The sequence below is a fragment of the Xyrauchen texanus genome, chromosome 11, assembly GCF_025860055.1.
Source record: "Xyrauchen texanus isolate HMW12.3.18 chromosome 11, RBS_HiC_50CHRs, whole genome shotgun sequence".
Lineage (NCBI taxonomy): Eukaryota > Metazoa > Chordata > Actinopteri > Cypriniformes > Catostomidae > Xyrauchen > Xyrauchen texanus.
Window position 1 is genome coordinate 11,629,557 of NC_068286.1, and position 13,425 is coordinate 11,642,981.

Consider the following 13,425-nt stretch of genomic DNA (forward strand, 5'->3'; position numbering starts at 1 on the left):
AACCCTTAACATTAAACACTGAATCATTGTTTTCCTGGTTCTCTAAGTCAGTGTCTTTATCAATGGTCTATGTCTATTTATTATTTTGTCCCAAAGCCTCTCTGTCAAGTACTTATGTCTCAATTTGTACACCTCTGGTTCTGTACCAAATTGGGAATTTCTGGCTCCTGTGTCAAAATGTTTTGTCTCTTGTCATGTGCCTGCATTATTAGCCTCAACTCTAGAGTCTATGCCCCCAGTCACTTTGTCTGCCTGATCCCTCACTTAAACCTGTTTTTTCTTGTTTGTTTTTTTTTTCAGTATTGAACCCCATTGACAGTTTCTTCCCTTTTGCCACAGAGCCTTTGTTTTCTGCTCCTATGTCTGTCCTAGTCATTTCTGGCTCAGTATCATTGCCTCAGTCATTCCCCAACACGATCATATGGGAAGTCCACATGTTGCTTCCGAATGTTCCAGTACCCTGACATTGACAGCATTCTGGCGAGTTACTGACAAGCAATCTCCCATCAGACATGCATGCATGAATTCTATTGTGTTTATCTTGTCCTGTGGCACTACTGGCAAATTGCGGCAGCGTCAGAGGCACGACTTTGTGTTCAACGTGGAAATTCTGATGTATAATCTCGTTCACAGAAAAAACGGTGAGCGTGATTTGGTTGTTGAATTTTCTTTCAAAGACAACAGTTTTACTTCACTGCCGGTTAGGTTTAGGATAGATGTTTGGGGGTAGAGTTAATAAGATATGCATTCCGATTTACTGAATCTTTTAAATCTAAAAACAGCACACTTTGCAACTTGCTTTTGGTGACTATCTGTGGACATTTCACCCAGAAACTGGAGCTCCCATGTGTCCATGTGTTCAACAACAATTCCAGCTTGAGGAAAGGGGAAGAGGAGATTGTTGTGTCCTGGAGAGAAAAGAGGAGAGAGAAAAAGAGGAGGAGAAGAAGAGAACAGAGTAAGGGTAGTGAGTGAGTGAATGAGTTTGTGTTGTTACAGAAAATATAGAAGAAATAAAAGGTACTTCTGCCTTGTCCTGCTTATTTAAGAATGATAGTTTCTCCACCCAACTCCTGGAAACTTACCATATAACAAAGATGAGTTAAGCTGAGACGCAAGGGACAGCAGGTTGGGAGAGAGAGAAGCTCAATTGTGATGAGATCCATTCCAGTTGACATTATTTCTGTATATATCTGTAAAGGGAGTCAATGGAAAGGAGGAGGCGAGAACCGGCTTGACAATATAAATAATAGTTTTAATTATAAACTTAAAAGACAACAAACACACACATGACAGACATGTCCGTAAACGATCTCTCTCTCGTCGCACCACCGTCTGTCATCGGGCTTTATCCCTCTCGGAGGCTTAATTAGCCTGATAAGGGACCGGGTGTGTATAATCACAACCCAGCACCGCCCTCCACCCTGCCACAATATCATTGTCTCACTTGCTCTGAGAGATGCTGGACAAAGAGTTCAGGCAAATGTGAGCAGATCTATAATTACTTTAATCTCAACAAAAAAGGAGATGTGGGAGGAATATCACTGGTCAGCATGTCACAGTCAATGTTGCTGTCATCAAGGACTCAACATCACCATCTCTCCTTTGCTGTGCTGTCTTGGGGCAATAACCATTTCTCAGTGCGGGCGACAGTACCACGATCACAGAAGAGCTGTTGCTATGCAAGATTTGCTGTTGGCACTGTGTGATGTCCTTTTGTCATAGTTGCCGGTATGTGTCTATAGTTGAATGTATAATGAATTAACACAATGTCATGAGAATCCGTCTGTATTCTTATGTTTTGTGTGTGAGACTAGGAAATGAACAGTTGCTTATGTTCACATAGACACAAAAGCATGCAATATTTTATTTTCTGTATATTGCATTTAAAATGTTATAATTTTATGTACACTACCGGTCAAAAGTTTTGAAACACTCATTCTTTATTATAATTTTCTTTTCTTTTTTTCTTCCACATTTTAGAATAATAAAGTCATCAAAACTATGGAATAAAAAAATATGGGAATTATGTTGTGACTAAACAAAATCCAAAATATATCAAAACTGTGTTATATTTTAGCATTTTCAAAGTAGTCACCCTTTGCCTAGAATTTGCAGTAACTTACTCTTGACATTTTCTCAACCAGCTTCTTGAGGTATCACCCTGGGGTGCTTTTAAACCTGTTTATATGCAATTCCCCCGCACGCGGTAGTGACGTAACTCTGCTTACATTTAATATATAATTTTCCATCTATAAATGTAATTAATATACATCTATACAAACGTCTAAGGGTTCAACATTGATATCCGATCTCTGTTTCACGATAGCATTGCTTTTTATTTATTTGTGCCAGGAGTACAAATGAAAACATGCAATATCAAAACGGGACTTCATACCTTTGTTATGAAATCGCAATCGCCAGATCAATCCAGTTCACCACACTTAGGTTAATTGTCCATGACAAGCGTTAATTAAAAAACATCCAATGGCACTTTTTGTCCATAAAAGTGATAAATCTGAGAAATATTGATATATTCTCCATTGTTTACATGAGATCTCGCCTGAAAGAATTACCCTTCGTCGTTGTTCTTCAACAAACTATGCAATCTGAGCAGCATTCATGTTGTAAAACTGTATAATATCTTATATATTAGAGTCTCATAAACAAAATGAGCCTGTCTCCAAAGTCTATTTTAAAAAATGTGCCGTAGTTTTATTCATAATAGCCGAGCAGTGCAGTCAGATTTTGTGTCATCTTGAAAGGTGGAGCCTTAATTATACTCTAATTAATTATAATCGCTTCCAGCGATTTTACAGAGAAAAAAGCTTGCAGGAACCTCAGTTTTTGTTAAATTATCTTCAAATTTGAAACGTAACTTCTTTAGACATGTGGCTTTGAGAACATTGTATTTCTGGGTTGTCTTGGCACTTTTATTATTGGATTCTTTAGATTATAAAAAGTTCAGCACAAAATATTCCATTACTATAAACTTCTCTAACTTTTAAAAATAACAACATATATTAATTCAACATATATTAACTTGTGAAATAAAGCCCCAAGTGTCTTCTTTCAAAAGATACTTCAACTGTGTCCATACTCCAAATGGTCCAGTAAATACTTAAGAAATGTGTTTTTGTTTTGAGTGTTGATGTACCGTTTGGGATTTTGTGCCATTAAAATCTGTATTTGAAACACCAAAACTTCCGACCCGACCATTTCTGCATGCTTTATATATTGAATTGTAGCTATGTGCTCTACTGCCCTTGCCCTGCTTTTTTATGAGACACATTTCAGTAAAGTGTTTCAAAAGTTTTGACCGGTAGTGTATAACTGTAACAACTTTAGAGACATACAAATATTAACATATCCCATATAATAACCATTAATACTGAATACATGGAATTAATTGTTTACTTATATTCAATGTTGGGCAAGCTACTCCAAAAATGTAGCTAGCTAAGCTATCAACTACTCAACAGAAAAAATAGTAAAGTTAACCTGAAAGCTACACTTCAGAGAAAGAAACAAATTACACGTTATGCTACAGTACACGCCAAAACCAGCTTGCTACATTTAAGGTACTTCTTTTTTTATTTTATTTTTTAACCATGCTACCGAGAAATTTAGTTAAGCTAATAGCTTCACTATTTGTAGCGAAGCTAGTGCCCATATTATTGCATTTATAATCAATGAGATTAATGAAATGTTCAATGCCATCACGTTTTTTTAAGGCATTTACCTAATTTACCATTAAAATATGATTTTATTCTGTTTTGTGATTTCTGGTATAGTATTCAACTCATTTTTAATGATTATATTACTTTAACCAAGACTAAACTATAAAATGCTAAAATTAATAAAAATGCAAAGCATTTAATTTTTATTTTGTTTGCCATGAACACAAAATGGAATTTCAGAATATACGTTGGCACAAAAAAACAAAACAAAAACAAAAAACATAAAATAGCCACTGAAGCAAAAAAAAAAATAAATAAATATATATATATATATATATATATATATATATATATATATATATATATATATATATATATATATATATATATATATACAGTAAAATAAAAAGTAACCCACCAAGTTTTCACTTTGGGCCCCCAAAAGGCTATATTACCAGCTCTGAGGAGAACATTTTGTGATGTAAATGTTTACTTTTTAGATTCTGTCAAACCGCCCATATTGTACATTTAAGCAAATATTCAAATGTACAAATATGTATGTTTAAATGTTATGAACGAATAGCTACATATGATAATATAATCATGCTGTAGGCATTCAATAGAGAACATGTTTATAGTTTAATGTGAGTTTTAATAAATGCACTATATAAAATAGAGTGCTTTATTATGCAGTAAAATCGAATTTTTAAGCAACATTATGAGTCTGTTTTCACGTTTGCTGTGTGAATTGTTTTGAGAGTACTGACCATAGTTTGGAGAAATGTATAAAATCAAATGAGAAAAACTATCATCTATCCACTTTTAGGTTTGACAGTTACCTTCAGTTTACTAGTGTGTATTTGAGGCCTATACAAGCCATTGCCTTCCGAACCAACATAGTGTTACTCACAGACCTGCACTGTTTTGTTCTGTAAGCTCTAGAAACTAGTAAAAGAAAATCCCTCCTTCCTAACCTATCACCAACCAAGAAAGTGGCATAAATAATGCTTCTGCAACTTTCTAGTGTTTATAGTTTATCTCGCTAAGACATTTCATGAAACTACCATACTGTACAAAAATTATTTGTCTTTTCTGTATTGACAGCTGCCTCTTAATTCTGGATAAAAAAAAAGTGTGAATACTTGCTTTTAGGCTAGACAAAGTAGACATCCATTTTCACAAATAATGAGTTCAAGTGTCAAGAAGATATGCAGTACCTACACTACACAGTATAGTACATGTCCGCTAACCTTCATGTGGTAATAATGTAGTATTAACTCTGGTTATCTTACTTGTATACAGCAAATTGCATAACTGTAGTTACATGTTTTCTTGTCTGAAGGTTTGAATGCCAGACACAATTGTGAATTGGTTCAGACAATTGTTCTTCTGCTCTATCCTCTTCCTCTGTCTTTTTGCCTCCTCTCTGCATTCCAGCTAATGTAAAATACAGTAGATCCATTTTTTTCTTCTTTGTTTTTAAACAATGACTGCTTTATACATACCTGAATATCTTTTTATTTATCTAAATGGTGTGTGAACAATTGTGTTACTTTGTTATTACACATGGAGGAATGTGTGCTATTTGATTTCAGGCTGTGCCACCTTGAGTTAAAGGAATATTCCGGGTTCAATACAAGTTAAGCTCAGTCGACAGCAGTTGTGGCATAATGTTGATTACAACTCGTTGCTCCTTTTCTTTGAAAAAAGAAAAACTCTGCAGTGAGGCTCTTACAAAGCAAGTTTACGGGGCCAATTTTTGGAGCATTTTAAGGCAGAAATGTGAAGCTTACAATTTTACAAAAGCATTTACATTAAGTCTTCTGTTAGAGCTTGTGTAGATTTTGATGTGCAAAATTGTTTTAGGGATTAAGGAATTACAGTGTTATGTGGAGTATATTATGCAGACAGTATTTTAATGTTTACAGGTTGGCCCCATTCACTTCCTTTGCAAGTGCCTCACCGATACCCAGATTTGTACTTTTATAAAGAAAAGGAGGGATGAGTCGAAATACATTTTTGTGGTTATCAATATAATGCCACAAATGCTTTCGATTGAGCTTGACTTGGAGTACTTTAATTACTGTACATTAAGTGCTTGTGCTTTCTGACAACGTAATTAAATATGAGCTTCATGAGGACATTTTTGTGTAATGTTTTTCAAATGAAAAAGATTTCTTAAGAAATGTGTTTTTGTTTTGAGTGTTGATGTACCGTTTGAAACACCAAAACTTCCGACCCGACCATTTCTGCATGCTTTATATATTGAATTGTAGCTATGTGCTCTATTGCCCTTGCCCTGCTTTTTAAAGACATTTTAGTAAAAGTGAGGAGTGTTCACTTATTAGCACTATAAATATCTTTGCATAAATGTTGGCAGATCTGATCCCTTTTTGCCCCAGCCTCTATCATTATCTATCGTTCCAAAAAGAGAGGCCAGAGCATAGAGGACACCATGCTAAAGTAAAGATGAAAGGGAGAATTTAGATTTTATGCAATAACTGTGTACATTTTTATGACCAAAAATATGTGTTAATATAATTTTACTGTGATTAAATCAAATAGCTTTAACAGAAGACTTAATGTACAATAAATGCTTTTATATAATTATAAGCTTCACAGTTCTTCCTTTAAACCCTCCAAAAATTGGCCTCATTCACTGCCATTGTGCCTTACTGTAACCTTTTTCTTTTTTTAAGTACATTTTTTTATTATTATATATATATTTATATATATATATTTTGGGGGGAATCAGCATTCTGCCTGAAGTGCTGTTGATTTATCTTAACTTGTATTAAACCTGGAATATCCCTCTAATGGCCCCTGTTAATGTAAGAGGCTTGTGACCATACTTGGTGACATTTGAGTTTGGCTTGGTGAAGACATTTTTTGCTGTTTACTGGCACACACTGTAGGGGAAAAAAAGAAAGAAACATTTAAAAAATGGAACTACAACAGTGTTTGGTTATAAGAGCAAGCCTTTTGAGTTACATGGAACTAGGTGTGCTGGAAATGTTACATAGTTTCCACGGGTTTTCTTTTTCATTTCTTTTTGTATTATTATTATTCATGATACATTTCTATGACTTGTAATAATAACTTAACTGGCTGCACTGAAGCTTGACATTCCAAGAACTGTTTCTCCCCTCCCTGTTATTATTACTTCAAAATAATAATACATAAATAATAAAGACAAATAATGTAGGAAATGTCTCACATGTAATGTATTTTAATTGCATGTAATCCAAACCTTAACCTAATTTAAAATCTAAATATTGATTACTGTTCCAAGATCAAATAAATAAACAGGTAATTCTCATGCTAAAAGCTGGCTAACATTAAAAAGCAATAATAATCATCTATGATTGCATCTCAGTTATCCATTATATCTAGAATGTATACTGTACAAGTTATTATTTTGTATTAATTATTCTATTCAAGTAAATGGGTTTCCTTTGATGGCCTTTTGATTAGAATAATTCTATCAGACGGGTATCTGATTATAAACTATAGAGAACCCTTTAGCAAGAAAAATGTACTTAAATAAGGGAGTCAAACTTTACTCTTTAAATAGGTTATTTTCAATTGTACCGTAATGTTCATAAAGTCGTTCCGTACCAGGAAACATGGCTATTATTAACCAGTTTTTCAACAATCACATATCTGAATCCCCATTGGTTTATATCCTTTTTTCCAGCAATGAAAAAAAAAGGTTCTCACTTTAAATATCACCTCACCTGTCTGCTGTGCTCTTTAAGAATCATTTAACTGATGACAGTAACTTCATCACCATCAAAAGTTTGTTATTTTTATTAACCTTGTGTTGTATATTTTTTCTGAAGAGATCAAGTAGAACAAATTATATGTTTTGTTTTCCTTTTTCTTTTTCTCTAAATCAATTATTCATGCAAAACAAACCAACTATGTAATAAGTATATGCTTATTTTCAGCAATATGTCAATAATTTGAATTGTATGCATATTTACAAAACTTGTAAACATTTGGTAAACATACTGTAACTGTATATGTTTATTTTCAGTTCAGCTTTTGATACTTTTTTGTAAAAATGTTTTTTAATTTTACTAATATGCTTTATTTTAACTTTTTAGGGATATTGCCAAAAGAACAGCAATGGAGTGGAGAATTGTATTAGGTGTTCTGTGTCTAATCGGTAAGGAGCTTTGAATAATGAGGACAGAACTTAGTAATTATACATTTAGTAATAATAAAATAATAATAACAACAACAAAAGTTTGAGAAAATGAACAATATATTAGCATAAAAGGAAATACCATACTACATACTAACCTTGAAAAGATGGTTAATCTTAAGCAATATTCTCTCTATGTTGGGTCTGTTTCAGTGTGTATTGAAATAATGGCCTCAAAGGTTGATTATTATTGGCAATTTGTTGTTTCCCATTTTCTTGAATTTCACCCTGAACAGGAATCCTACTTGTGCCTGGAAATGCAGCAGCTGAGACAAATTCAACGGCAACATCAGCCAACATCACAGAGTTTTCTCTAAATTTCTCCATTAATGCCACTTTCCAGAGTGCCTTCTCCAACATGAGTAATCCTCAAACCATTAAGCTGAAAGACATCATCACCTCTCAGGTAATGTTTTTATATGCTGAGAGATGATTGGATTGATTGCATTAGCAGTAGATTCATATTATAGAGCAGAATGAATATCTGTCAAAATCTCTTTATCATTTTAGATTGGGGCAATCTACACGGCACATTTCACAAACTTTAAACAAATGCTCATTCAGCAATTCAGGTAAAGCATTGCATAACATTTACAAAACTAACAAATGTACATTTTGGTTTGCTTTATGATAAACTAATGTATTCATTTTTTATTTGTTGGTATATTGTTTGGTTCATATTTTAATTGTTGGTCGATTAGTCAGTTTGTAAGTTAAATGACCAGATGATTCGTTCTTTATTTGTTCATTCTTTAATTATTTGCCTGTTTCAATATGATTCTGCCTTTTTAGGAATGGCTCCATTGTTACAAACAGCATTATTCAATTTAACAACAATGGCACTCGTCCTACTATCACACAACTGAAAAATGCCCTTGTTGATGCAGTTGTAAATGGAAGTATTAACTCCATTATCTTTAAGGATTCCATCAATGTTACTGAAATTGGTCAGTATGCAATCATTTGTACATTATTTATGTAATGAAATGCAGAAATCTATTATATGTGGTTTTATATGTGTACAAATACATCAACAAATATAAACAAGTCATTTGTGTAATGGAATATCATAAATTAATGAATTACCGATCCGCTTTTATTTGTACTCTGCTTCAAAATATGTAGGCCTGCTGTACATGAAATATAAAATATGTTCTGATTGGCTGTGATTGTGCTGTGTTGCACTGTAGTTTCTCGTTCAGCGCTGAGTTAGGGGTTCTTTACGACACTGTAGCCTGTTTGATGACAGTGATATCATTTGGTCTTTTTGGAGCCACTAATTGTTATATTTGTGGCTTAGATTGTGATCGTTGGTGTTATTTGAAATAATTATAAGGATCTGTATCACTAACAATGTACTGTGTCCTATTTTCCTGTTATTCTACACAAAACTTTCCCCAAAGTGGCAAACGGAAATGGCAACGGCACAACTGCATCTCCGACTACCAGCACAACAACTGCACCTGCTAAAATGTTTACTGTCAATTTTAAAATTCTTCAACTATTCAAGGATGTCTACTCCAATTTGAGCGCTCCAGAAACCATAGACTTGATGACCAACATCACCTCTCAGGTAATTATTTTATTCAGTGGTTTGATGATTAGACTTATTCTGATATTTGTATTATTTTGCAATCGCAGTGAATGTGGATGATGCTGTGTATTGTCAAAATTAAGAACAGATACAAGTGGTGATATTGGCCTACATTTTTAAAATGTATACATATGATGGATGTAGATTAAATGACAATTTTTCCAGCCGTAAAACCAAATACATTTTTGACGCATGATTTGATTGTGGTGAAAACAATTTGTCCAGTCTGTAAAATAAATAAATGAATCATACATGATATACATAAAAAGCTACAGAAAAAACATGGCAATCTGTTTTAAACTGTTTATTTATCAATTGTTTATAGATTTCTGTACATTACAAGAAAAAGTTTGTGAACTACATTCGTATGGTTATTCGTCAATTCAGGTAAACGGTGCATAAAATATAGCAAATTCTTTTGTTAATTCTGTTGTTTGTAATTTTTTTTGACCATGTTCAAACATGATTGTGCCTTCTCAGGAGTGGCTCCATTGTGGTAGATGGAACGTTTGAATTTGACAAAACTGGCACTATCCCAACTGTGACAGATATAACATCTACCCTTCGTGATGCAGTTGCAAATGGAAATATAAGCTTGCAAATTGATTCAAATTCCATCATTGTTGCAGAACTCACAGGTTAGCAATAAACATTTATAGATATTTTCATACAATGATTTATATGCAATTTCTACAGAGCATGATGTCACCCCATAGTAATACTGTATGTGTTACATGTGATTGGTATTCTCAAATTTTATTTTTCATAATTTGTTGAAGTTATTATTATTATTATTATGTAATGATAATTAATATTCCTTTGGGGTTTTTCTAACAGGTGCGGGGTCTCCAGTCTTGGCTGGTATGCTGACAGCATTGTGGATGACCCTTGCATCACTTCTGTTGTCAGCTGTGATGCACTTCTAAGCATCACATTTGCATGAGCAAACAAACAAAATCACACTACTACATTGATCCATCGAAGCAAATACAAAATAACTGTAACGTTCCTGTGTTGTCTGCCCTATGTTCTCTGTTTCACCCATCACATTTATGTCATGTTTCCGTGTGGTCTGCTCCGTGTTTTCCATTTCACCCGTCACCGATCCCGTTCCATGTCACGTTTTCCCTGTTGTCCACCCTGAGTCTCACTGTCTGTGTAGAAAACTTCAATTCCCACAATTCCCGGCCTCCCTACTGCCTGCACTCATCATTGTTCTCACCTGTGTCTCGAACACAGGGTGGACAACAGGGAAAACGTGACATGGAACGGGATCGGTGACGGGTGATATGGAAAACACGGAGCAGACCACACAGAAACATGACATAAATGTGATGGGTGAAACAGAGAACATAGGGCAGACAACACAGGAACGTTACAATAACCATATCATCTTTGATCTTTTCGTTTGCATTAATAATCATCAAATCATTGAGTAAAACAAGCCATCTCAAGTCAAGTTATCGAGTTGTAAAATGTTTTGTTCTTTCTTGCCAGAGGCATGTCTGATTTACTGTATTATGGAGTCAGTTTTACAAAAAAGGACATCCTGTCTGTACTCGTACACTGAGCTGGAGAAATAATGAGGATGGGTTTATTCAATTAAACCAAATCTGAACACTCATCCATGCCATATGGTACAAATAAATATTATATTCAGAAATGTATTAGGTTAAAATTTAGAAGTGGATTTGTTTTGATCTTTTATCTTTACGGATTTATTTAAGTCGAGTTGAATTCAGAATTGACCCTACCTACATTCTTAAAGCACATTTCTGGTCTTATTGTTAACCATTCATCCATTCAAGCTATTCAAAACAAAGAAAATGTTAGTGTTCAAATTCTTCATTCAGAATATAATAACTCGCTCTGCCTCAAAACATTCCTTTACTGCTGAAGTCATAACGTCAGCATGGGTGGGGAAAATAGCCAAATTGTTTTAACCACACCCCCTCAAACTAACTGTCTGCCACTTGCTGTGAACCCCACATAAATCTAGCTTGGAAAACATAGAGGCCAAACTATGAAATCACATATTAACCTACGACTACTACTATTTCTGCCATAATTGTAGTATGGTAGTAATATACATTTTCAAATTTAGTCAGAGATGGCGAGGAGGTGAATTTTCAGCTGTTTGCCTACCAAAACCCTGTCACTATTCCCAAATTAATCTTGTTGTGGGCCTGCTGGTATAATCTTTTGCACTTTAAAGGAGGAATATTGGTTGTGGAGGAAGGAGGACTAAGGTCATGACTGATCCCCTCCAGAATGCTTCCAAATTTAAGACAACTGCGGAGGGGTTTGCCGAATTTTCCCATGTATTAAAACGTTTTAGTGAAAAATATGTTTTGGTAAATATGGCTGTGTATTGTATAGTTAGACAAACTATGTATTGTTATGTTTGTTTATCTAAATACATATGTTTACAAATAGTGTTTCCTTGTGTTCAATTAGTGAAAAATCGATGGAATCTTTTACATTTTTGGAAACTGAAAACCAAAAAATACACCTTTTTCCTACTCCCTGTGATGCTTTGCACTAAATATGTCCGTTACTTACATTAGTACACATGCCCTGTCCCAATACCCATTCTTGCGGTTTCGGACTTGCCTACTTACCCACTTGTCTTACGCAATTCTGGTGTTTGGCCACAGTCACAGTGTGCAAGTAGACGTGAAGACTGCGACTGTGACTTTTGACTGCATGGTCGGACACTCCTAGACTTAACGATGTTGGTCCTGGTTGCGACAGCTGTTTTTGTAGTTGCAGTCAAAAGACTAATTGTTGTTGATAAGTGTGACTGTTGCAGCCTACTTACAGTGGCAGTAGTTAATATAATTTTTTTTTTAAACATTTGCTAAATTGTAGGCCTGTAGGCGACACTGACTGATAAATTACCAAAATACCCAAAAGTATTAGGCGAGAACAAACAAAATAAGGTGATTAGACAAGAAGGATAACAAAGAGGTACATAAATATACACATAAATACATATTTAGTAATTATGATGCTGCTGTTAAGTCATCACAACCAGTTGTGAACGTTATACTGCTCTTTATGTTGAATACTGTATATTCATATAAAACAATAACATAGTTAGTTAGTTAAAGCCCCTGTGCTCGATTCCGATCCATGGTCAACTTGATGGATGAACAATCTGTAGGAAGATCAATCATGTGCCAGTTGGATAAGTTGGGCCAAGGTCTTCTCCGTTGTTGTCTTGATAGTGTCGAGCCATCAGGTTGCTGGTCTTCCTCTTCTTCTTGTTCCTTCGATGCGTCCCATCATAACGTCCTTCTCCAGTGAATGATCTGTTCGTACAAAAGTAGGCAAGTCGTAGTTTGATTATCCTTGCTTCGAGAGACATGTTTGATTTGCTCCAATATAGATTTGTTTATCCGTCTGGCTGTCCATGGTATCGACAGGATTCGTTTCCAGCACCACATTTCGAAGGCATCGATTTACAATAACAATAACATATGCATGCATATTACTGTCTGATTAAAATATATAACATACTGTATATTGAAAAGCTTTTCTTGACGTCATCATGGTGAAAATACACTGATTGCTCGGGTAGGAGCGTGGCTAGGGTGTGGGCTCCTGAATGTGATGATCTATAGGATACACTTAGCCAGAAAGATCGTGTTTATTGCGGGTTACATGCACTGGGTTTTGGCATGTTTCAGACATGGGACAGTCTTGAACACTTTCTCGGTGCAACGTGCACACGCAAATAAGTATCAAGTGAGGTATTGGGACAGGACAACACTTGTCATTGTTCTGTACACCCATTCATTCTTTTGTTGCGGTGTTGGTAATTTGTTCATAAATATAGATGATTTAGCACAGCCTGACGGAGCTTAATACAGAGATTCTTCTTTGTTATATGGATGGGTTTTGGGAGGACGATTTAAAGAATTGGCCTCAGGTTGTAA

At 34.7% G+C, this 13,425-nt stretch overlaps 1 protein-coding gene across 2 annotated transcripts; it reads left to right on the forward strand.

Annotated features, from left to right (window-relative positions):
- The first annotated feature begins 7,452 nt into the window (after positions 1-7,452).
- Positions 7,453-13,134, forward strand: LOC127651905 (uncharacterized). 2 transcript variants are annotated; one of them, XM_052137957.1, is made up of 9 exons: positions 7,453-7,478; positions 7,790-7,851; positions 8,127-8,296; positions 8,401-8,462; positions 8,683-8,837; positions 9,294-9,463; positions 9,810-9,871; positions 9,965-10,122; positions 10,322-13,134. In XM_052137957.1, the coding sequence occupies exons 2-9, from the start codon at positions 7,812-7,814 to the stop codon at positions 10,408-10,410; spliced, it is 906 nt and encodes a 301-aa protein (XP_051993917.1). In that variant the 5' UTR covers positions 7,453-7,478; positions 7,790-7,811; the 3' UTR covers positions 10,411-13,134. The 2 variants fall into 2 exon arrangements, with proteins under 2 accessions (XP_051993917.1, XP_051993916.1); XM_052137956.1 differs by having other exon boundaries at positions 7,464-7,545.
- The last annotated feature ends 291 nt before the right edge of the window (positions 13,135-13,425 follow it).

What these genes read in the sequence shown, in the direction of transcription:
- LOC127651905 (XM_052137956.1), top strand. An exon ending in ATGCTCATTCAGCAATTCAG is followed by an intron (nt 8,463 to 8,682) that starts GTAAAGCATTGC and finishes CTGCCTTTTTAG; the next exon opens with GAATGGCTCCATTGTTACAA. An exon ending in TGACCAACATCACCTCTCAG is followed by an intron (nt 9,464 to 9,809) that starts GTAATTATTTTA and finishes AATTGTTTATAG; the next exon opens with ATTTCTGTACATTACAAGAA.